This window comes from Rhinopithecus roxellana, chromosome 13 (genome assembly GCF_007565055.1).
Source record: "Rhinopithecus roxellana isolate Shanxi Qingling chromosome 13, ASM756505v1, whole genome shotgun sequence".
NCBI lineage: Eukaryota > Metazoa > Chordata > Mammalia > Primates > Cercopithecidae > Rhinopithecus > Rhinopithecus roxellana.
The window spans coordinates 3,605,719-3,628,399 of record NC_044561.1 but is presented as its reverse complement, the minus strand read 5'-3'; the positions used below and the strand labels follow the sequence as shown (position 1 = coordinate 3,628,399).

Genomic DNA, 22,681 nt, shown 5'->3' with positions numbered 1-22,681 from the left:
CAGAGAAATCAGAACACCACAGGACCCAAATGACCAATTTATTAGAGGTTTTGTGGGGATCAGCACACTGTCAAAGCTTTTCTGATGTGTCCTGAGGACTCTGGGCCTGAGTCTGCTTTTTAAAGCCATGCTGGAAGAGAAAAAAACTCAGATGCTTCATAATACTAAACTTTTTGGAGGCTGGTGTATTCTGTGGCGCCCCATTTGGGTTCCCAGGTGCTCCCTGGCCCTGGGGACTCTCTGTCTTAGGAAGGGTGGCCCCAGTACAGCAGTGACCTTGCGGCTGAAGATCCCTCTGTGAAGCAGTGTGGTCTCCGATGCTGTCCTCCCCTGCACGTGGATCACCCACTTTGGGAAGCAGAGTAGAATCAGGTTCCCTCAGGCTCACGTTAGGGGCCAAGTGCTGGCACTTGGCGAGCTGTGGGGACCAGGACATCTTGTTCAGAAGGGTCAGGCTCAGCTTTGCCACCGCAGAGTGGAGCCTCCCTTTGAAGCTGACAGGTTCTGCACGATGGTAGGAAGGCTGCTGCCCAGCCCCTCTGCACCCTGTAGATTCCAGGCTTCCTCTTCTGTATGTGGTCTGCTGGCATTTGAGTCTGGGGGGCTTGGGGGGCTTAGAGGGCTCCCAGGATGTACATTCCTTCTTCCAGTGGGCGAGGTCTGCCCTGGAGGATGAGGTCCTCATTCTACTGGGAGCCCTTTCTGCCACCTGGGAGACCTTTGACCTAATCATTTTCCTGCCCCTGCTGTTCTCATTGGGAGGCTCTCCCACCCTTTGTAGGCCACACCAGCTCCTGGACTCCGCTGCCGGCCTGAGGATCCTGGGAGACTGGAGCTTGGTCCTAGCAGGTGCTTCCTGGATCTTCTGTAGTTCTCTGGCGCCCCCGGGTGGCCTGACTCTCATGGCCCTTTCAGGCTGGATGGAAATGCCCATGGGCTCTGATCTGTGCAGTCTGTTGCTCTCCAGAGCTCTGGCTTGTGTAGGAAGTTTTGAGCTTTTTCTGTCTGGGCGCAGAACCCTCTGGAACCTCTCTGGGGACTTAAGGCCTGGTGAGGAGCCCTGGGCCTCACAATACCCTTCCTGCTGCGCTTGGAGCTGCTGGCCTGTGTTCAGTCCAGGGAGCCTCGCCCCAGCAAGGGTCAATGAGCAAGATCCTAAGAAGTTAAACAGGAAATAGGACTCCAGGATCCGCCGGGGAAGACCCCACTTCAGGTGTGCAATCCTTCTCCGCATGAGGGACTCCAGGAGTAGTCGTTTGCTCTTCTTGAGGCCTGTCCCCTTGGGCAGGACAGTGAGGGCAATGGGAGCACCCTCCAGAGCGTTGGCAGCTTCCGGGGCTGGGCCACACGGGAGACAGGGGCAGGCAGAGGGCATGCCCAAGGGAGCAGTCAGAGACAGAGGGTTTTGGGGCTGCCGAGTCAGGCTGGGGGCCTTCTCTGGATCCACCCCTTTGTCCCTTTGTCGTCTTCTCCAGGTTTCAGGTTGGGCCTGCTGGGAGGCTGGACTGATGCCCACTCTATGATCCCTGGCAGGGGTTGTGCCTTGGCTGGCCAGATGCTCTCCATCCCCATCCACCAGCAGGAAGACTTCACCCCTGTGGGGGAAAGGATTCGTCTCAGGACAGGGGGCAGAGGTGAAACCATTCACAGCCACTGCCTGTTCCTGTTCCAGGGTCCCATGTCCATAGCCAGTGAAGGCTGGAGGCCATGGTAAGCTGTGCTTCCTGCATGTGGGCCTCTCATTCCCAGAACAGTCGACTTGGAGACTGTCTCTCACAGCATCCTCTCCTCTGACCAGATCTTTGTTTCCTCCCCTTGGTGCCTGAGGCCCTCCAACATCCTCATCTGTGCACTTTCTCTGGCTTCCTATATCCTGGAGTTCTGCAACGTCCTCATCTCCACCCTCATTATTATTTCCTTGCCCTTGTACCTGGATCTCTTTATCAATTTCACCTCTTAACTGTCCCTGGTCATCTCCTGCAGGAGCCTGGGTCTCTGTACCATCATCACTTGTGGTCCCTCTCAGGTTTCTCTTCCCCTGTATTGGAATTTCTTCATCATTCCCACCTCTACCCTGTTCCTGGTTCTTCCACACTGATAAACAGGTCTTTCCATTACCTTTACTTTTTAACAGTCTCTGGTTCTTTGCTCTAAGTCTCCAGTTTTTTCCCCTAAGCCTCCAGATCATTCTACCATCCTTGTTTCCAACCTCTCTCTGGTTTCTCTTCTCTGATGCTTGATTTTCTGCAACATTCTTTCCAGTCAGCTCCCAGTTCCTCCTCCCTGGTGAATGACTCCCTCCAATCTCACCATCTAACTGGTCCTCGTTCTCTCTCTTAGATCTCTGAGTCTTTACACCATCCTCGCCTCCAGGTTCTCTCTGGTTTCTCTCCACTGGAGCCTGAATTTCTGTTCCATTCTCACTTCCCATCTGCTGCTGGCTCTTCCACTCTGATAAAAGGATCTTCCTACCAAGATCACTTCTAAACTGACCCTGGGTTTCTTTCCCAGGCGCCCAAGTCTTTACACCATCCTCACCTCCAACTTCTCTCAGGTTTCTCTTCCCTTGTATCTGAATTTCTGTCCCATTCTCACCTCCAATCTGCTCATCTTTCTTCCATTCTGCTGAATGCATTTCTCCATCAATTTGACTTATTAATTTGTCCCAGTTCCCTGACTCACGTGTCTGGGTACGTGCACCATCTTTGCCTCTAATATGTTCCTGATTCTTCGCCTTTGGTATGTGAATGTTTCCACTAAATTCATTTCCTAACTGACCCTGATTTTTTCCCCCAAGTTCCTGGGTCTCTTTATCATCCTCATCTTTAACCTCTCTCCTACCTAGTGACTGAATGTATGTACCATCTTCTTCTCTAAGTGGCTCATTGCTCTGCGTCTCCACATCAGTTTCACCTTTTAATTGTTCCTGGATCTCAGCCTTGGGTGCCAGGATATTTGTGCCAACCTCATCTCCATCCTTTCTCTGGTCTCTCTTCTCTGCTGCCTGACTTTCTGCTCTATGTTCACCTCCAGTCCAGTTCTGATTCTCCCAACATAGTATCTCAAATTCTCTATGAATTTCACTTGCTACTTGTCTCTGGTTTCCCCACCATAGTGCCTGGATTACCACCCAGTCCTTCTCTCTTATCTCCCTGAGCTGCTGCTTGGTAGCTATCTGGGTTTCCTTAGCATCTTCACCTCTTCTCAGGCCCTTATTTCCCCACCACACTTGAATTTCATGACTTAATTGTTTCTGGTTCTCTCCCCCAGATACTTTCGTCTTCTTAGCTTTCTTACTTCCACCTTGATCATGCTTCTCCCACCTTGGTGTCTGGATCTCTGTAACATTCCCATTTCCAGTACATTCCTGTTTTCTCCAATCCAAGGCCTGGGTCTCTACACTATTCGCTTTTTTTACTTCTCCCACGTTCTCCTTCCCACATGACTGGGTTTGTGCAGCATCCTGACCTCCAACCTGGTCCTTGTTTCTGCCCTCTTCTGTCTGAATTTCCACATTAGCCTCACCTTTCATCTGATCTTGTTTCTCCCACTGTGGTGTCTGGGTCTCTTCACCATTCTCATCTCCAGTCTGGCCTTGCTTCCCCAATCCTTGAGCCTGGATCTCTTCCCCATCCTCCCCTCCGGCCTCTTTCTTGTCCTTCCTCTCAAATGTCTGGGTCTCCACAGCATCCTCACTTCCATTCTTATCCTGGTTCTCCCACTCAGGTGTTTGGGTCTCTGCATCAATTTTACATCTTAACTGTTCTTGGTTCTCTCCCATATGTGCCTGGGTTTCGGGGGGATTCTTACCTCCAGCCTCCCTCTGGTTTCTATTCCCTAGTTCCTGAATGTTGGTTCTACTCTCAACTCCCATCTGGTCCTGGTTGTCCCACCCTGGTGTCAAGATCTCGCCATCAGTTTCACTTATTACTAGTCTCTGGTTTGCACACTCCAACACTTTAGTCTCTGCATCACCCTCCATTCCAAAGTCTACTGGGAACTGCTCCCCAGATGCCTGGATTTCTGAAGCATCCTCCCGTCTGCTCCCTGTCTGGTTCATCCACCTTGGAGCCTGGGTCTCTCTACTATCCTCTCTGCCTGCTGTCTGGTTTTTACCCCCTGGTTCCCAGGCCTCTGGTGGACAGTCCCAAGACTTCCAAGTGCACATTCTCAGTGTTTGGTGGGAAGGATCAGACAGGAGCTCTCTGGGACAAAACTGCAGCCTCTGAGCTGAAAGTAAGTTTGGAAGAGAGGTGGTTAAGGTCATCGAGTTTGGGTGAGACCTCATGCTGATGACAGACTCCAGTGACACCAACCTTTCCTGTGAGTGAAGCAATAGCTGCTCCATCTCTTGACACATATCTAAGGCAGGGCGAGTCTGACCATCACGGAGACACCAAGGCACCTGCCATGCTTTCCAGGAACTATCCTGAGGCAGTAGACAGGTGTTTGAATTGGAGGTGGTACAAAAGATGGGCTGAGAGTAGGTGTGGACACCTGAAGGTGGTCCTGGACATGGGTGCTGTAGAGAGAGCAGGTTCTGGGCCCATGATTCCTGGAGGCTCCTCTGGTATCCCCATCTCTGCCTTTGTGCCCATTGTTGAGAACCTAGGCCCCTGGACTTTCCAGGACTGAAGAATTCAGGAGTCAGCTCGAAGACAGTTTCGCACCTCATGGAGGGCACTGCCCGTTTCTGCAGTGGCACCTGTAGGTGAGAACAGAGAAGCAAAATCCTTGAACACATAATAATTTGCATAATTCACACAGACAGAATAGTCAGGGAAGGCTTCTTGGAGGAAGTGACATTTGACTGGAGACCTGAATGAAGTAAAGGGTAAACCAAGTGACATCTGAAGAAAGAGCGTTGTAGGCAGAGGAGACATTAACTACAAAGGCTTGAGGATGGAACAAAATTACATGTACAGGAACAGCAAAGAAGACCGTGTAGCCAGAATGGAACCAGTAACGAGGAGAGCACTGGGAGATAAGATTGGAGACAAACACAGGACAGATTACGCTGGTCCTTAGAGTTGTGATTAGGAATGTGAATTTTATTCTGAGTTTGACGAATAATATAAGTGTAGGAGCCACTGCAGGGTTTTGAGCAGCTAAGTGCTATGTTCTGTTTCTAAAAGTTTGTTCTGATGGCAGGGCATGGTGACTTACGTCTGTAATCCCAGCACTTTGGGAGGCCAAGATGAGTGGATCACTTGAGGTCAGGAGTTCCAGACCAGCCTAGCCAACATGGCGAAACCCCATCTCTACTAAAAATACAAAAATTAGCCGACCATCATGGTGCATGCCTGTAATCCCAGCTACTCAGGAGGCTGAGGTACAAGAATTGCTTGAACTCGGGAGGTGGAAGTTGCAGTGAGCCAAGATCATGCCACTGCAGTCCAGCCTGGGTGACAGAGCGAGACTCCATCTGAAAAAAAAAAAAAAAAAAATCCACAGAGTCGGCCAGGCGTGGTGTCTCACGCCTGTAATCCCAACACTTTGGGAGGCGAAGGTGGGTGGATCACTTGAGGTCAGGAGTTTGAGACCAGCCGGGCCAACATGGTGAAACCCTGTGTCTACTAAAAATACAAAAATCAGCTGTGCGTGGTGGCACGTGCCTGTAATCCCAGCTACTAGGGAGGTTGAGGCAGGAGAATCGCTTGAACCTGGGAGGCAGAGGTTGCTGTGAGCCAAGATCGCACCACTGGACTTTAGCCTGGGCTACAGAGCAAGACTCCATCTCAAAAAAAAAAAAAGAAAGAAAAAAAAAAAAGAAAGAAATCTGCAGAGTTGGCCGGGAGCGGTGGCTCATTCCTATAATCCCAGCACTTTTGGAAGCCAAGGCAGGCGGATCACATGAGGATGGGAGTTTGAGACCAGCATGACTAACATGGAGAAACCTCATCTCTACTAAAAATACAAAATTAGCTGGGTGTGGTGGTGCATGCCTGTAATCCCAGCTACTCAGGAGGCTGAGGCAGGAGAATTGCTTGAACTTGGGAGGCGGAGGTTGAGGTAGGCCGAGATCGCACCATTGCACTCCAGCCTGGGCAACAAGAGCAAAACTCCATCTCAAAAAAAAAAAAAAAAGAAAAGGAAATCCGCAGAGTTGTGACTGCAAACTTCTGGGCTGCTGGTAATTATTTGTTTCTTAATCTGCATGCTACAAACTGATGTATTCAATTTGTGAAAATTTACGATCTACATACTTGTAATTTGTGTGTGTGTATTATCCTTGGGCCAATTTTTTTTTTTAAGAGAGAAAAAAGAGGCCAGGCGCAGTAGCTCATGCCTGTAATCCCAGCACTTTGGGAGGCCGAGGCGGGCAGATCACGAGGTCAGGAGCTTGAGACCATCTTGGCCAACATAGTGAAACCCTGTCTCTACTAAAAATACAAAAAAAAAAAAAAAAAAAAAAAAAGCTGGGTATGGTGTCAGGTGCCTGTAATCCTAGGTACTCGGGAGGCTGAGGCAGGAGAATCACTTGAACCAGGGAGGCAGAGGTTGCAGCGAACCAAGATCACACCACTGCACACCAGCCCAGGCAACAGTGTGAGACTCTGTCTCAGAAAAAAAAAAAGAGAGAGAGAGAAAGGAGAAGTCCATTTCTGGTGACTGTATGGAGGATAGGCTGTGGTTGGATAAGAGAAGCAGCAAGAACCGGGCAGAAGGCTGTTGCTATGGTCCAAGTGAGACATGATGGTGTCTCTGCCCAGGAAGGTGTGGTGTGGTTGGGAGAAGTGATCAGATTTGAGATACAATTTGCAAGTATAGCCCCTGGGACTTGCAGATGGATTGAATGTGTGGAGTGAGGGAAAGAGAGGAGCTCAGGGTGACTCCTGGGTTTGGGGCTTGGTCAATGCTCTCCCCGAGCAGCCTGAGTTTCCCTCTGATTCATTTCTGGTACATCAGCCATAAAACAAGGTCCTTGTAACAAGTGACAGAGACAATCATGGTGCTGAGGGAAGGAGGGTGAAAGTGTATGGGGCCTACTCACCTTGATGTCATTCCTTGTGCTGAAGCGGGTCCTGGTGACCTGGTGCCAATAGTGCCGGACCTGCCAGACCAGAAAGAGGCAGAGGACAAGCAGGTTGCCACAGCACTGAGGGTCCCTGCAGCTGTGATCCTGGGAAAGCAGGCCCTGCACTGGCTCCCACTCAGGGCCATGGAATGGCCCCACCACGGCACAGGCACCCAACAGTGACAACAACATGGCAAAGTTTAGGTCAGGCAGATGGTGTTGGGAGCTAGGGGGCAGGCCTGGCACATCTGATGCAGCCAGCTGCAGTAGGATAGCTGCCACCTCATAGCACCCCTGTCACTGAGGCCACCTCACAAAGCGGGCTGATGCCCCATCCTCAACTCTGACCCTGGTGCCAGGGTTGGCTAGCATGCTCTTGGTGCAGGTAAGGACAGTAATGGGGAATTGCTCAAAAGTAATTAAGAGGAAGAACTTGTTTTCAACAACCCCATCCTCTGGAATGAAGAGATTGAGTTCCCTGAATGTGTGATGGGGTGATACAACCTGCGGTCTGCTTGATTTCTTTCTTCCTATGAGATACTTGGATCTGCCTGTCCTTCTATCTATTATCAAACATTTAATAAACACTGTATTGAATACATGTATTATTGTTTAACCATTCAGCATCCGTTTCTCTTTGCTTGCAGTATCCTGATTTCCCGTGGGGGAATTACTTTTCCCATCTTAGGATCAGTGTTGGTGGGAAAATAAATGCTACCCTGAAGACTCTTTTACCCAAAGGTTCTATTCAAAATAAATATCTGAGCAGGCAGGGACGTCAGCCAATCATAATGAGCCAGGACTTAACCGTTTAGTGGCTGAATTTTTTTTTTTTCAGACCGAGTTTTGCTCTTGTTGCCCAGGCTGGAGTGCAATGGCACAATCTCTGCTCACTGCAACTTCCGCCTGCCAGGTTCAAGCGATTTTCCCGCCTCAACCTGCCGAGTAGCTGGGATTCCAGGCATGCGCCACCACGCCCGGCTAATTTTGTATTTTTAGTAGGACAGGGGTTTCTCCGTGTTGGTCAGGCTGGTCTCGAACTCTTGTCCTCAAGTGATCCGCCCGCCTCGGCCTCCCAAAGTGCTAGGATTACAGGCATAAGCCACTGCGACCGACTGGTGGGTTATTTTTTGAATCTTTAATTCATTGTTTCTGCCAATAATTTGTACTGGACAGCTCGTAAGAACGCCAAAGTACGTTCCTTCATCAACGCAAAGCCAGTTTCCGCGCTAGTGCCCCGTAGGGGGCGGGGCACGCTAGCTCGCTTGCGTAGCGTCATCTTTGCTTCCTGCCGCGCGGGGCCATTTCCGCTGCTGCTTCTGTGAGTTTTTCCGGTGGAGGCGAACGCTGCTCAAAAGTCGGTTGTGCTCCCCTAGGAGTGCCGAGCCCGCGGAACAGCAGCCATGGTGAGTGCGTGCGCCGGCCAAGGGACCGGGAAGCAGGAGACTCGGGGTTGCGTTCACTCCCTCGCCTGTTAGATGAAGGCTTAGACCCTGCGCCGTCTCATCCGCCGGCGTTGGGTCTTAACCGCTGGGCCCTGAGTTAGAACTCCAGCAGCCGCGGGTTCCCAACAGCCTGGCCCGAGGTTAGAACTCGAGGTTAGAACTCAGGAAACCTCTGGATCCCCGCTGCTGTGGTGCTTTGTCGCACGGTCTGTTTGCGTGGCAGAAGGTCTGCGGCGAGCGGAGGGGGCATGGCCCAGCGGGAGAAAGAGACCAACCCACGTGGGAGAGGGCAAAAAGTTGAGTGAAGAAAACTTGGCTCCAACTTTTTTTTCCCTTGTTTCTTTTCGTACGAAATCTACGATGGCGTGGGACCCTGGGATTCGGATCAACCTCCCCTACCCACCCTACCTCACCCCACCCCGGTTGCTGGGATCCAGGAGATCTCCTGTGGGTGTGCGCCTAGTGCTCGCCGCGAGTCACACGCGCCAGGGACTTAGAGGAGACTTTGGCATTTGGGGGCTGTGGGGAACATGAAGTGAGCGCGACTTCTGGAGCGCAGGAAGGGCTTCTCCCGCAAGGTGGTGGCTTCAAAACCCAGAAGTCTGGTAGCACCACGTGCGGCGTCTCTAAACTCTTGGTCGTCTCTTTTAAACATATAGGGAAAGTTCTAAAACGTGTGTCCTGGCGTAGTCGTTTTGGTTGGCACTTGGTGAGGAGGGAAGAATTTGCAAAGCACTGTAACTTCTATAGTTAATCCTTCCACCGGAGCTTGGATCCCGGCGGTAGCACTCCCCCCAAACCTCCTCCCGTGCATTTTGAAGCTTAGTACCTGGCTGAGCCTAGAACTCGAAGCTTTCAAACTCAGTGCTCGCTTTTATGCAGTTCCCTGAAACGTTTTGGAATCGGATGGTCTCAGGTTGAACTTTGCAGTTTTCCTCAACTGTAAAATGGGGATGACAGTGCATGAGGATGTTGTGAGGATCAGATGAAATAAAGCATGTTAAACATCTAGTCCTCATGGTTGGCACAGAGTGAGCACGCGCAGTATTTGTTGTCCAATCAAAACCTTGCAAGTTTTGGCTGTCTGGTGTACAGGGAAACCAAACTGATCACGCTAGGTAGGGATTTAGGTTGGCTGGTGGTATGATATCGTTCATTAATTTATTTAACCTCTGAAGAAATTGAAAGGTGAATAAATACACCCTAAGCAAGTTTCAATTAGTGTTTATAAGCTAGGTAGTTTGGCTTTAAAATTGAGTTTAACTTTTTTGTTTATTAATAGTGAAACATTTAGGTATTTGATGGCTGTTCAGATTCCTGAAGTTTTCCTCTTTTATGAATTTGATATTTATTGAGAGTTGAGGATCCTGATTTCCAGAGAATGGGTTGTTGGAAACAACAGCAATTTTAAAAGTTTGTTTAAATTGACATATCATAGTTGTACATACTTTGGGGGTTCCACGTAATATTTTTAAGTATATCTATTTTAAAATGTGGGACAGGGCCAGGCACGGTGGCTCATGCCTGTAATCCCAGCACTTTGGGAGGCTGAGGTGGGTGGATTATGGGGTCAGGAGTTCAAGACCAGCCTGGCCAACATAGTGAAACCCTGTCTACTAAAAATACAAAAAAATTAGCCAGGCGTGGTCGTGGGCACCTGTAATCCCAGCTACTTGGGAGGCTGAGGCAAGGAGAATCACTTGAACCTGGGGAGGCAGAGGTTGCAGTGAGCCAAGATCACGCCACTGCACTCCAGCCCGGGTGACAGTGTGAGACTCCATCTCAAAAAATATAAATAAATAAAATAAAAGGTGATAAATTATTAACCAAACTTTCCACCCGGGCACGGTGGCTCACACCTGTAATCCCAGCACTTTGGGAGGCCGAGGTGGGCGGATCATGAGGTTAAGACCAGCCTAACCAACATGGTGAAACCCCATCTCTACTAAAAATACAAAAATTAGGCGGGCATGGTGGTGCATGCCTGTAATCCCAGCTACTTAGGAGGCTGAGGCAGAAGAATCACTATATTCGAGGAGGCAGTGGTTGCAGTGAGCTGACATCATGCCACTGCACTACAGCCTGGGTGACAAAGCAAGACTCTGTCTCAAAAAATAAAATAAAATCCCTACTGTAGTATCAAATAAAACATATTTGTATGGCTGGATGTGGTGGCTCACACTTTTAATCCCAGCACTTTGGGAGGCCGAGGCAGGTGGATCTCGACTCACTGAAACCTCTGTCTCCCGGGTTCAAGCGATTCTCCTGTCTCAGCCTCCCAAGTAGCTGGGATTACAGGCATGCACCACCACGCCCAGCTATTTTTTGTTTTTGTTTTTTTAATAGAGACAGGGTTTTGCCGTGTTGGTCAGGCTGGTCTCAAACTCCTGACCTCAAGTGATCTGCCTGCCTCGGCCTCCCAAAGAGCTGGGATTACAGGCGTGAGCCACTGCACCCAGCCTAAACAATTTTTTTTTTTAATTAGCCAGAAGTTGGCTGGGTGCGGTGGCTCACGCCTGTAATCTCAGCACTTTGGGAGGCCGAGGTGGGCGGATCACAAGGTCAGGAGTTGCAGACCAGCCTGGCCAACACGGCAAAACCCTGTCTCTACTAATAATACAAAATTTAGCCTGGCATGGTGGCGCATGCCTGTAATCCCAGCTCCTCGGGACGCTGAGGCAGAAGAATCTCTTGAACCCGGGAGGCGGAACTTGTGGTGAGCTGAGATTGTGCCATTGCACTCCAGCCTGGGCAACAAGAGCGAAACTCCATCTCAAAAAATAAAAAATAAAATAAAATAAAATTAGCCAGGAGTGGTGGCCCACACTTGTAGTCCCAGTTACTGAGGAGGCTGAGGCAGGAGGATCACTTGAGCCCTGAAGGTCGAGGCTGCAGTGAGCTATTGTCATGCCACTGCACTCTGGCCTCAGTGACAGAGTGAGACCTTGTCTCAACAACAAAAAGGTAATTCTTTTTTTTTTTTTTTGAGTGGAGTTCCACTCTTTCACCCAGGCTGAAGTGAAGTGGTGGGATCTCAGCCTACTGCAACCTCCACTTCCCGGATTCAAGCCATTCTCCTACCTCAGCCTCCAAGTAGCTCGGATTACAGGTGCCTGCCACCACGCCCGGATAATTTTTGTATTTTTAGTAGAGATGGGGTTTCACCATGTGGTCCAGGCTGGTCTTGAACTCGCGGAGAGCCACCCACCATGGCCTCCCAAAGTGCTGGGATTACAGGTGTGAGCCACAGTGCCTAGACTGCCCTAGCTAAGTTTTTAAATATTTGTAGAGTTGGGGGTCTCACTGTGTTGCCCAGGCTGGTCTCAAACTTCTGGCCTCAATCAGTCCCCAGCCTCAGTTTCCCAAGTTGGTGGGATTATAGACCTGAGCCACTGCAGCCAGTTCAGAATACATTTTTCAAACATGGAACATTTTTGAAAATTGGCCATAAAGCAAGCCTTGCAAATTTTAACATTGTTAATATTACATACCATTTTTGCCCTACCCAAATGGAAATAAGTTAAAAATTAGTAACAAAGTATTTTGAAATGAAAAATATAAACTATCAGATTTTTAAATTGTAGGAGGCAGGACACGGTGGCTCATGCCTGGAATCCCAGCACTTGGGAGGCCAAGGCGGGCGGATCACGAGGTCAGGAGATGGAGACCATCCTGACTAACATGGTGAAACCCCATCTCTACTAAGAAAAAATACAAAAAATTAGCCGGGCGTGGTGGGGGGGGCCTGTAGTCCCAGCTACCTAGAAGGCTGAGGCAGGAGAATGGCGTGAACCCAGGAGGCAGAGCTTGCAGTGAGCTGAGATCTCGCCACTGCACTCCAGCCTGGGCGAAAGAGCGAGACTCCGTCTCAAAAAAAAAAAGACATTGTAGTAGGAATTCAAAAATGGAACAGAACAATAATGAAAATACCACATACCAGAGCATAAGTGACAAGGGCAGAGGGGGGAAGAAACAAATCAAAGGATATAATGAAAGTATCACTTGGAGCCTGATGCTAACGCTACGGAGAAAGGGGCTAAAAAGGTAGGAAAAACACACAAAGACAAAATAACCCTAAAGAAAGTAGAAGGAAAGAAAAAAACAAAAGGAGAAATTGCTGAAATAGAAAGTAGAGCATACTGCTGGGTCTCTTCCTTTCTGATGCCCCTCTTTCTCACCAGAGAGAACTGTTCTTTCTTTTTCTTTTGCCTATTAAACCTCTGCTCCTGGCGAGGTGCAGTGGCTCATGCCTGTAATCCCAGCACTTTGGGAGGTTGAGACAGGTGGATCACCTGAGGTCAGGAGTTTGAGACCAGTCTGGCCAACATGGCAAAATCCAGTCTCTACTAAAAAATATAAAAATTAGCCCATCATGGTGGTGTGCACCTGTAATTCCAGCTACTGGTCGGGGCTGAGGTAGGAGAATTGCTTGAACCCAGGAGACAGAGGTGGCAGTAAGCCGAGATCGCACTTCCACACTCCAGCCTGGGCAACAGAGCAAGACTCCATCTCAAAAAAAAAAAAAAAAAAAAAAACCTTGCTCCTAAACTCCTGTGTGTCCGTGCCCTAAATTTTCTTGGCACGAGACAACAAACCCCAGAGATTCACCCCAGGCAACAAAGCTAGTTCAGTTTGACACTGTTGTCAAAGTTTTGGGGAATTTGTCACTGTCATGCATTGCTGGCGGGTGTGCAAGTTGTTAAACCCTGTATAGGGTCAGTTTGGAATAGATGTAAAAGTTACAAATGCATATTATATCTTTTGACTCATTAATCCCACTTCTAGGAGTTTATCTTACAGATATACTGAATGAAACATAATACAGATTAGGTATAGATGAGATTAGACATTATAGCATTTATATAATAGTGAAAGATTAAAAATATATAAATGGGCTGGGCACAGTGGCTCACGCCTGTAATCCCAGTACTTTGGGAGGCCCAGGCAGGAAGATTGTTTGAGGCCAGGAGTTCAAGACCAGCATAGGCAACATAATGAGACAGTGCCTCTAAAATTAAAAAATGAGTCAGACGTGGTGATGCATGCATGTAGTCCCAGCTACTTGGGAGTCTGAGGCAGGAGGACCACTTGAGCCCAGGAAAGTCCCCTTCAGAAAGACTAATCAAAAACATAAGGCCAGGCGCGGTGGCTCACTCCTGTAATCCCAACACTTTGGGAGGCCAAGACAAGCGGATCACTTGAGGTCAGCAGTTGGGAGACCAGCCTGGCCAACATGGTGAAACACCGTCTCCACTAAAAATACAAAAAAATCAGCCGGGTGTGGTTGTGCGTGCCTGTAGTACCAGCTACTCTGAAGGCTGGGGCCGAGGAATTGCTTGAACCCCGGAGGAGGTTGCAGTGAGCCAAGATGCCACTACAGCACTCCAGCCTGGGTGACAGAGCGAGACCCTGTCTCTAAAAAGAAAAGGTTTAAGTGAGTAACATATGAAGGAGACACGCTCTATAGACATTAAAAAGAAAGGATGGCCAGGTGTGGCGGCTCACGCTTGTAATCCCAGCACTTTGGGAGGATGACGCAGGCAGATGACATGAGATCAGGAGTTCGAGACCAGCCTGGCCAAAGTGGTGAAACCTCGTCTCTACCAACAATACAAAAATTAGCTGGCCGTGATGGCGGCCACCTGTAATCCCAGGTACTCAGGAGGCTGAGGTTGCAGTGAGCCGAGATTGCGCCACTGCACTCCAACCTAGGCGACAGAGGGAGACTACGTCTCTAAATAAATGTTTGAGGAAGAGAAAAATAGTATGGAGGTCTTCCCTCGACCTCCCCCAACCACCTTCCTTTAGAGAACTCCTCCATCCTTCACCTAATTTCTTGTAGTTGTCCTGGGACCAGGAAAGGTTCGCCTAAGATAACGAGTTAGGTAGAAGACAGGGAGTCCTGGTGTACAGGCTGGCCCTGGACGTCACTTCCGCTGGCGGCAGTGACGTCACTTCCTGCTCCTGGGGGCGGGGCATCCGTGTCCTTGCGGTGCGGGGCAGCAGACCATCCAGACCAACAGGCGTGGTGTCCTCGCGGTGTCCAGCGAGAGGCTACCAAGACAGACGCTATGGTGAGTGTTCCTACTGGGGCCCTACCCACAGGTCACCTCCCGAGAGCCGCGGTGCCGCAAGCGTGGTCCAGCTGTGTCAGAAAAGCTGTAAAAAAATTGAAGGAGAAAAAGGCAGGCGCGCGGTGTCGGGCAGGAGACCACCGAGACAGGCGCTATAGATGAGTGGTCCAACCTGGCCTTCTCCGTCTCCAGGGACTGCTGTCCACCCTGTGTCTAGCCTCCAAGGCCGAGGTTAGGTGGTAGCCGCAGCAAGTCACTAGCAATTCGCACCTTACACTCGATGGCGACATGCGGGGCCGCACCTGCGTTATAATATGAATATATCCTTGTACATAAATATGTGTTTGTAAAAAAAGAAGAGAGAGAGATGAAAGTAATGAAATGGTTAACTGGAGCAGTGGGAATGAGATGGAAGGAGCGGAAAAGGAAGGCCACTCACCCAGTTTGCTCCCTACATGGATGTATGTTTATTTATTGAGACGGAGTCGCACTCTGTCGCCCACGCTGGAGTGCAGTGGCGCCATCTCGGCTCACAGCATCCTCCGCCTCCTGGGTTCAAGCTATTCTGCGTCAGCCTCTCGAATAACTAGGACTACAGGCGTGAGACACCGCGCTCGGCCCCTACATGGGTTATTTTGACACAGATCTCAATGACGTCATTTTATCCATAAGTATTACAGTATGTATTTATAAAGTAAGGATTTTTAACATAACTGCAAATGCCATTAATTAGTTAATAAGGGTTGCAAGTTGGTGATATTTAAGTGTACCATTCCCTCTTTATTTATTAGGCGGAATAGTGATACAAGAGGTAATTCTCATCTGGTTACCTCCTAATACAGCATTTAGGAAAGGCACAGAGGATGATTGTTTCCCTTTCCCAGTTGTCAGAATATTGAGTTGCTATCACTGGCATAGTTTTGACTTTTAAACCATGAAGATATTTTACATATTTGAAAAATAAAATTTAAAGCAAGCTGACTACAAACGAAAGAAACCTACTTGTATACCAAATTGCTAACCACAAGGAAAATTTTAATTTGAATAACTTTTGAACAAAGTCCTGTCACTGGATGACTTTAATAGGGTATATCCTAAGAACAAAAATAAATTTTGACTTTGGTCAGTTTGTTGGTAGAGGTGGTATATTGATGTAGCAATTTTGGAACCATTTTGTGTGTATTGTAGAGTAGGTGAGGAAATACTTTGGTGTGTTGGAAACCAGGGGTTTGAACAGAAGATATGCATATAGAATGGGGAATGGAAAGAGAACTTTGTGCTACATTTACTGTAAATTATATCTTATTGATTCAGTAAATTCCAGTGGAATATGGAAATTCAAATTTAAAGATTACCCATGGACTCCTGACTTCAGGTGATTCACCCGCCTCGGCCTCCCAGAGTGCTGTGATTATAGGCATGAGCCAGGAGTTCGAGACCAGCCTGGCCAACATGGTGAAACCCTGTCTCCACAAAAAATACAAAAATTAGCCAGGTATGGTGGTGCACGCCTGTAGTCCCAGCTACTTGGGAGACTGAGGCTCAAGAATCATTTGAACCTGGGAGGCAGAGGTTGCAGTGAGCTGAAATCACACCACTGCACTCCAGCATGGGCAACAGAGCGAGATTCTGTCTAAAAAACAGAAATGGATTACCCATGGACTCAAATGGATGCTGAGCCATGGGAGCCCATTTGTAATCCATTTGCTGTAATATTATGAAACATTTGGCTGAAGAAAGACAAAAGTATACGAGCTTTAGTATACTTTATTGAACTGTGTAATTCCTAATACTGTATTTCCTTTTTTTCGAAGGTAGGAGTGGAAAGGCCATTGTTAACTACCTGGTGTTTTGTGTGTTTGAGGGTTGGGGAGTAGGGCACCTGCCCGCTGTGTCTCAATTGTTGATTAGTATTTTGTGACTCAGGTAGGAAAACTTCTGGCTCAATTTGACTGATATTTTTATTTCCCGCATAGACTGAGGCCGATGTGAATCCGAAGGCCTATCCCCTTGCCGATGCCCACCTCACCAAGAAACTACTGGATCTCGTTCAGCAGTCATGTAACTATAAGCAGCTTCGGAAAGGAGCCAATGAGGGTAAGGCAGCCACAGGGTGCTCTGGGGGAATGTTAAAGGCACCTGTTTCCATGTGGGGCCTCTGGTCTATATTTCCAATTTGGGAGGAAGAGGGCTAGCTGCTTTTGACTACAACCAGTAGGAGGTCTTTGGCATTAGATGCTAAAGCTGATGGGCTAAGAATTTTTTTTAGACCCCCCAGTTATTAACATTTTGCCACATTTACCTTCTTTTTCACTCTATAAATTAATTTTATTTTTGCTGAGCCATTTGAAAGCAGTTGTAGAGACTTTGTATAGCAGCTGTATGACCTCTCCAGAGCCATCAGAAGGAAAGGAATATTAATGCTTTTTAGCATCCCTTATACGATGGATACTTAACATTCATGAATTTCATTTGGTTCCCAGAAACATTCCCTACCCCTCTCCCTTTTTTTTTTTTTTTTTTGGATGCAATTATTCAAAAACATGGAACGTTTCATGAATTTGCATGTCATCCTTGTGCAGGGGTCATGCTAATCTTCTCTATTGTTCCAATTTTAATATATGTGCTACTGAAGTGAGCACCACATCCCTTTGTAAAAAAGAAAAAAAGCTGTTTTTCAGTGGAATAATTATGTGTGCATGATACTTCTGCACTTCTGCCCAGAGGTAATATAGGATACCCTCACTTTGTTCGTTTTTTTTTTAATTTTATTTATTTATTTATTTAAGAGTTTCGCTCTTGTTACCCAGGCTGGAGTGCAATGGCAGGATCTCAGCTCACTGCAACCTACGCTTCCTGGGTTCAAGTGATTCCCCTGCCTCAGTCTCCCAAGTGGCTGGGATTACAGGCATGCACCACCACATCCGGCTAATTTTGTATTTTTAGTAGAAATGGGGTTTCACTATGTTGGTCTGCCTGGTCTCGAACTCCTAACCTCAGGTGATCCACTGCCTTGGCCTCCCAAAGTGCTGCTAGGATTACAGGCGTGAAACACTGTGTCCAGCCTTATTTTTATTTTTATTTTTTTCAAGTAGAGATGACATTTCACCATGTTGGCCACACTGGTCTCGAGCTCCTGACTTCAAGTGATCTGCCCGCCTCGGCCTCCCAAAGTTCTGGGATTATAAGCATGAGCCACTGCGCCTGGCTGCCCTGGCTGCCCAGCCTTTTTTTTTTTTTTTTTTTTTTTTTTTTTTTGGAGACGGAGTCTCGCTCTGTCGCCCAGGCTGGAGTAGTGCAGTGGCCAGATCTCAGCTCACTGCAAGCTCCGCCTCCCGGGTTCACGCCATTCTCCTGCCTCAGCCTCCCAAGTAGCTGGGACTACAGGCGCCCGCCACCTCGCCCGGCTAGTTTTTTGTATTTTTTTTTAGTAGAGACGGGGTTTCACCGTGTTAGCCAGGATGGTCTCGATCTCCTGACCTCGTGATCCGCCCGTCTCGGCCTCCCAAAGTGCTGGGATTACAGGCTTGAGCCACCGCGCCCGGCCACCAGCCTTTTTTTTTTTGGAGACAGAATCTCACTCTGTCACCCAGGCTGGTCTTGAACTCCTGAGCTCAGGCAATCTGCCTGCCTCGGCCTCCCAAAGTGCTGGGATAACAGCAGGTGTGAGCTACCACACCCCGCCAGAATACTTGCATTTTAACAGATGCCGGTAGTGTGATGTGGTAGAGTTCTTTTGTCATTGAAGATTTTTAATGGAAACATTAGAGATTTTGTGAACCGTGTTTGAGATTTAGGAGAACCATTATAATCGCTTTTACCTGTGTTGTTGAAGGAAGATAAAGTAGACTCTCCGGGTCTCATCGTGGTGCTCTTTCCTCCCTGCTCGTCACACTGCGGTAACTGCAGTGCCTGGTATAGCAGTGGCCAGTGGGGCATTGTAGGGTGACTCACCAGCTCTCCTGGGAGGTGTCTCTTCTCACTTGATGCACTCAGGTCAGTTTGGCTGGGCAGGGACGTGAGTTCTTACACCTCAGGTAGATGAGGACTCATGGACACAGAGCAACCTTATTTCCTCTTGCCATACTTTGCACGGTGCTAGGCACACAGATCCTTGAATGGATATGCTCAGTCTCAGCGACTCAGTTCAGAATATGCTTACTAGGAGTTCAGGGAGGGAGATGCAGCAATTTTCCATACTTCTGCCTCAGTGTCAGGTATTCTTTCTTGCCATATTTATTGATTGCCTGCTGTGTGCCGGGCACATGTAAATATGCTGGTGATGCATTAGTGAACAAAACGAAGTCTCTGCCTTCTTGGAGCGTACATTCCAGTGGAGAAAGACATAGGTTTTATGACTGGTGGTAAAGAATGTTGTAAAAGAGAATAAAGTAGAGAAGGGAGATAGGAATGGCAGTGGTGGGTCTTTTTAGATGGAGTATTCAGAGAAGGTCTTTCTGAGGAGCTGAAGTTTGAGCAGAGAACTGAATAGATGAGGGTGTTGGAAAGAAACGTTTTTGGGCATGGTGCAAAGGCATGCTTGAGGGACTCTAAGGAGGCTAGTGTGTGGCTGGAACTAAGTGAGGGGATGAGAGGTACTAGGAGATCACATGAGACAGTGTAGGCCACTGTAAAAGAGTCACTCCTATGACTTTTGTAGGGTGAATAAACTATAGTAGTATCAATAGAAATGAACATGCTTTGCATTTACCGTGTGTCAGGTATTATTATTGTTTGTTTGTTTGTTTGTTTATTTATTTATTTATTTATTTATTTTGAGATAGGGTCTCTGTAGCCCAGGCTGGAGTCCATTGGCATTGATCATGGCTCACTGCAACCACGACCTCCTGGGCTTAGGTGATCCTCCCACCTATGCCACCACACCTGGCTAATTTTTTATATTTTTAGTAGAGATGGGGTTTTGCCATGTTGCCCAGGCTGGTCTCAAACTCTGAATTCAGGCAATCTACCTGCCTCAGCCTCCCAAAGTGCTAGGATTACAGGTGTGAGCCACCACGCCTAGCCTCATTCTTATTAACTTGTTTAATCCTTTCAAGAATCCTATTAGGTAGAATTATTAGGTAATTAGAATTAGGTTAAGAAGAATTAGGTAATTATTGTTTTATTAGGTAGAATCCTATTAGGTAGAAGTTATTTTATAGATGATAAAAGTAAGGAAGTTAAACACCTTGCTCAAGGTCATTTGTGTAACAAGAATGAGTGCCAGCATTTGTACTCAGGCAGTGTAGCTCTAGAGTTGTGTGCCTTTCTCCAGTACTCCAGCACGAATGCAGAGTATTCGCACTGAGCCACAGAGGCAAGCAATCAGGAGAGTACGCATCTGAAACGGTGCTGTGGGGTGTTGAACGTGCATGGTGAGTCCCGTGTGGGGTGAGCTTTCTAGAAGTATTGATTATGGCAGATTGAGATAGTAAAACTCTGACTCTCAGTCAGTGATACCTTGAGAAGTACTAATTTATTAATAAACTACTACTTGCTGGTGGGGGTTTGTGGAAGCTCTTGCAGTTGACAAGGCAAGAGATGATGGTGACTTGGACAAGTATAGCAGAGGAGTAGAAAGAAGTGGTCAGGGCCAGGCACGGTAGCTCACGCCTGTAATCCCAGCACTTTGGGAAGCCAAGGTGGGTGGATCACAAGGTCAAGAATTTGACACCAGCCTGGCCAACATAGTGAAACAAAAAATCAGCTGGGCATGGTGGCGGCGCCTGTAATCCCAGCTACTTGGGAGACTGAGGTAGGAGAATCACTTGAACCTGGCAGGCAGAGGTTGCAGTGAGCCAAGATTGTGCCACTGCACTCCAGCCCGGGCGACAGTGCGAGACTCCATCTAAAAAAAAAAAAAAAGGCCGGGCACGGTGGCTCACGCCTGTAATCCCAGCACTTTGGGAGGCCGAGGCGGGCGGATCACGAGGTCAGGAGATCGAGACCACGGTGAAACCCCGTCTCTACTAAAAATACAAAAAAAAAGCCGGGCGCCATGGCGGGCGCCTGTAGTCCCAGCTACTTGGGAGGCTGAGGCAGGAGAATGGCGGGAACCCGGGAGGCGGAGCTTGCAGTGAGCCGAGATAGTGTCACTGCACCCCAGCCTGGTGGACAGAGCAAGACTCCGTCTCAAAAAAAAAAAAAAAAAAAAAAAAAAAAAAGTTACCAGATTAGGCTGGGCACAGTGGCTCATACCTGTAATCTCAGCACTTTGGGAGGCTGAGGTAGGTGGATCACTTGAGGTGAGGAGTTCGAGACCAGCCTGGACAACATGGTAAAACCCTGTCTCTACTGAAAATACAAAAATTAGGGGCACATGCCTGTAATCCCAGCTACTTGGGAGGCTGAGGCAGGAGAATCACTTAAACCCGCGAGGCGGAGGTTGAAGTGAGCCAAGATCGCACCACTGCACTCCAGCTGTGAGACAGAATAAGACTCCATCTCAAAAAAAAAAAAAAAGGTCAGATTCAGGACGTGTTTCGAGGATAAGTGGTGGGTTTAATGTAGAGCTTGAGAAAAGGCCATTGTGTATGACTGACTGATGTTTGAATCCTTTATCACATCCCAGGGCCAGTCTAGGACACACACAATTGTGTGTGCCTAGGCATTCTTCCCAGTTTGTTGTGGCTGCCCTGCCCAAGCCCAAGCCCACATCACCTATTAGCTTCACGCCCTTCTCTCCACAGCCACCAAAACCCTCAACAGGGGCATCTCTGAGTTCATCGTGATGGCTGCAGACGCCGAGCCACTGGAGATCATTCTGCACCTCCCACTGCTGTGTGAAGACAAGAACGTGCCCTACGTGTTTGTACGCTCCAAGCAGGCCCTGGGAAGAGCCTGTGGGGTCTCCAGGCCTGTCATCGCCTGTTCTGTCACCATCAAAGAGGGCTCGCAGCTGAAACAGCAGATCCAATCCATTCAGCAGTCCATTGAAAGGCTCTTAGTCTAAACCTATGGCCTCTGCCACGTGCTCCCTGCCCCCCTGAGGTCGTGTATCATATTGTCTGTGTTAGCATGTAGTATTTTCAGCTACTCTCTATTGTTATAAAATGTTGTAGTACTAAATCTTGTTTCTGGATTTTTGTGTTGTTTTTGTTGTGTTTTATAGGGTTGTTTTCCCCTTCCCTTCCTCCCTCCCTCCCTCTGCCATCCTTCATCCTTTTATCCTCCCTTTTTGGAACAAGTGTTCAGAGCAGATAGAAGCAGTGTGGTGGCACTGTTGAAAGGCAGAAAGAGCCAGGAGAAAGCTGATGGAGCCAGGATAGAGATCCGGTTCCAGCTTTCAGCCACTAGCTTCCTATTGTGTGCAAAGTGTGGTGGAATTAAACACCATTCATTAAGTATCCCTGTGCCTGGCACACAGAATCGTTCATATGTGTTAAAGTGATCAAGGGGTTTCCTTTGCACTTGGGCGATTATGTATCATTTGGGGGAGGAAGCATGTGTTCTGTGAGGTTGTTTGGCTATGTCCAAGTGTCATTTACTCATGTACCCCTGCTGTTTGCTTTTGGTAATGTGATGTTGATGTTCTCCCCCTACCCCCAACCATGGCCTTGAGGGTGGCAGGGCAGCAGCATACCAAAGAGATGTGCTGCAGGATTCCAGAGGCGGTCTGGGTGAGTGAGCCATGGGGCAGTTGACCTGGGTCTTGAAAGAGTCGGGAGTGACAAGGTCAGAGAGCATGAACTGGTGCTGGCATGAAGGATTCCAGGAAGATCATGGAGACCTGGCTGGTAGCTGTAACAGAGATGATGGAGTCCAAGGAAACAGCCTCTCTCTGGTGAATGGGACTTTCTTTGGTGGACACTTGGCACCAGCTCTGAGAGTCCTTCCCCTGTGTCCTGCCACCCTGTGGGTTAGATGTACTCTCTGTCACATGAGGAGAGTGCTAGTTCATGTGTTCTCCATTCTTGTGAGCATCCTAATAAAGAAATCTATTCCATTTTGATGACAGAATGGCAGTGCCTGATTCTTAGTAAGTATCCGGCTAAAATTGGAAAGAAGACATATTAGTATTACTAGAGTGGTGATAGCTGCTTAGACTTTTTTTTTCCTTCTTTGTGAAAGAGATTCACTCTTGTTGCCTAGGCTGGAGTGCAATTGCATGATCTCAGCTCACCGCAACCTCTGCCTCCTGGCTT

At 48.2% G+C, this 22,681-nt stretch overlaps 2 protein-coding genes and 1 non-coding gene across 5 annotated transcripts; 1 reads left to right on the top strand and 2 right to left on the bottom strand.

Annotated features, from left to right (window-relative positions):
- Positions 1 to 24: 24 nt before the first annotated feature.
- LOC104671524 lies at positions 25 to 8,276 on the bottom strand. Of its 2 annotated transcripts, XM_030913971.1 has the most exons (4): positions 7,913 to 8,276; positions 6,995 to 7,054; positions 4,317 to 4,705; positions 25 to 4,230 (listed from the first exon to the last, which is right to left on the bottom strand). In XM_030913971.1, the coding sequence occupies exon 4, from the start codon at positions 4,166 to 4,168 to the stop codon at positions 71 to 73; it is 4,098 nt and encodes a 1,365-aa protein (XP_030769831.1). In that variant the 5' UTR covers positions 4,169 to 4,230; positions 4,317 to 4,705; positions 6,995 to 7,054; positions 7,913 to 8,276; the 3' UTR covers positions 25 to 70. The 2 variants fall into 2 exon arrangements, with proteins under 2 accessions (XP_030769831.1, XP_010373358.2); XM_010375056.2 differs by lacking the exon at positions 7,913 to 8,276 and having other exon boundaries at positions 25 to 4,705; positions 6,995 to 7,288.
- A 13-nt stretch (positions 8,277 to 8,289) lies between these two features.
- SNU13 (small nuclear ribonucleoprotein 13) lies at positions 8,290 to 22,493 on the top strand. Of its 2 annotated transcripts, none has more exons than XM_010375165.2 (3): positions 8,290 to 8,424; positions 16,514 to 16,634; positions 21,227 to 22,493. In XM_010375165.2, exons 1-3 carry the CDS (start codon positions 8,422 to 8,424, stop codon positions 21,487 to 21,489), a joined length of 387 nt encoding a protein of 128 aa, XP_010373467.1. In that variant the 5' UTR covers positions 8,290 to 8,421; the 3' UTR covers positions 21,490 to 22,493. The 2 variants fall into 2 exon arrangements, with proteins under 2 accessions (XP_010373467.1, XP_010373546.1); XM_010375244.2 differs by lacking the exon at positions 8,290 to 8,424 and adding an exon at positions 14,276 to 14,537.
- On the bottom strand, positions 17,075 to 17,179 carry LOC115892972. Its single transcript, XR_004052937.1, has one exon. It is a non-coding gene; the product is annotated as a U6 spliceosomal RNA (small nuclear RNA).
- Positions 22,494 to 22,681: the final 188 nt, after the last annotated feature.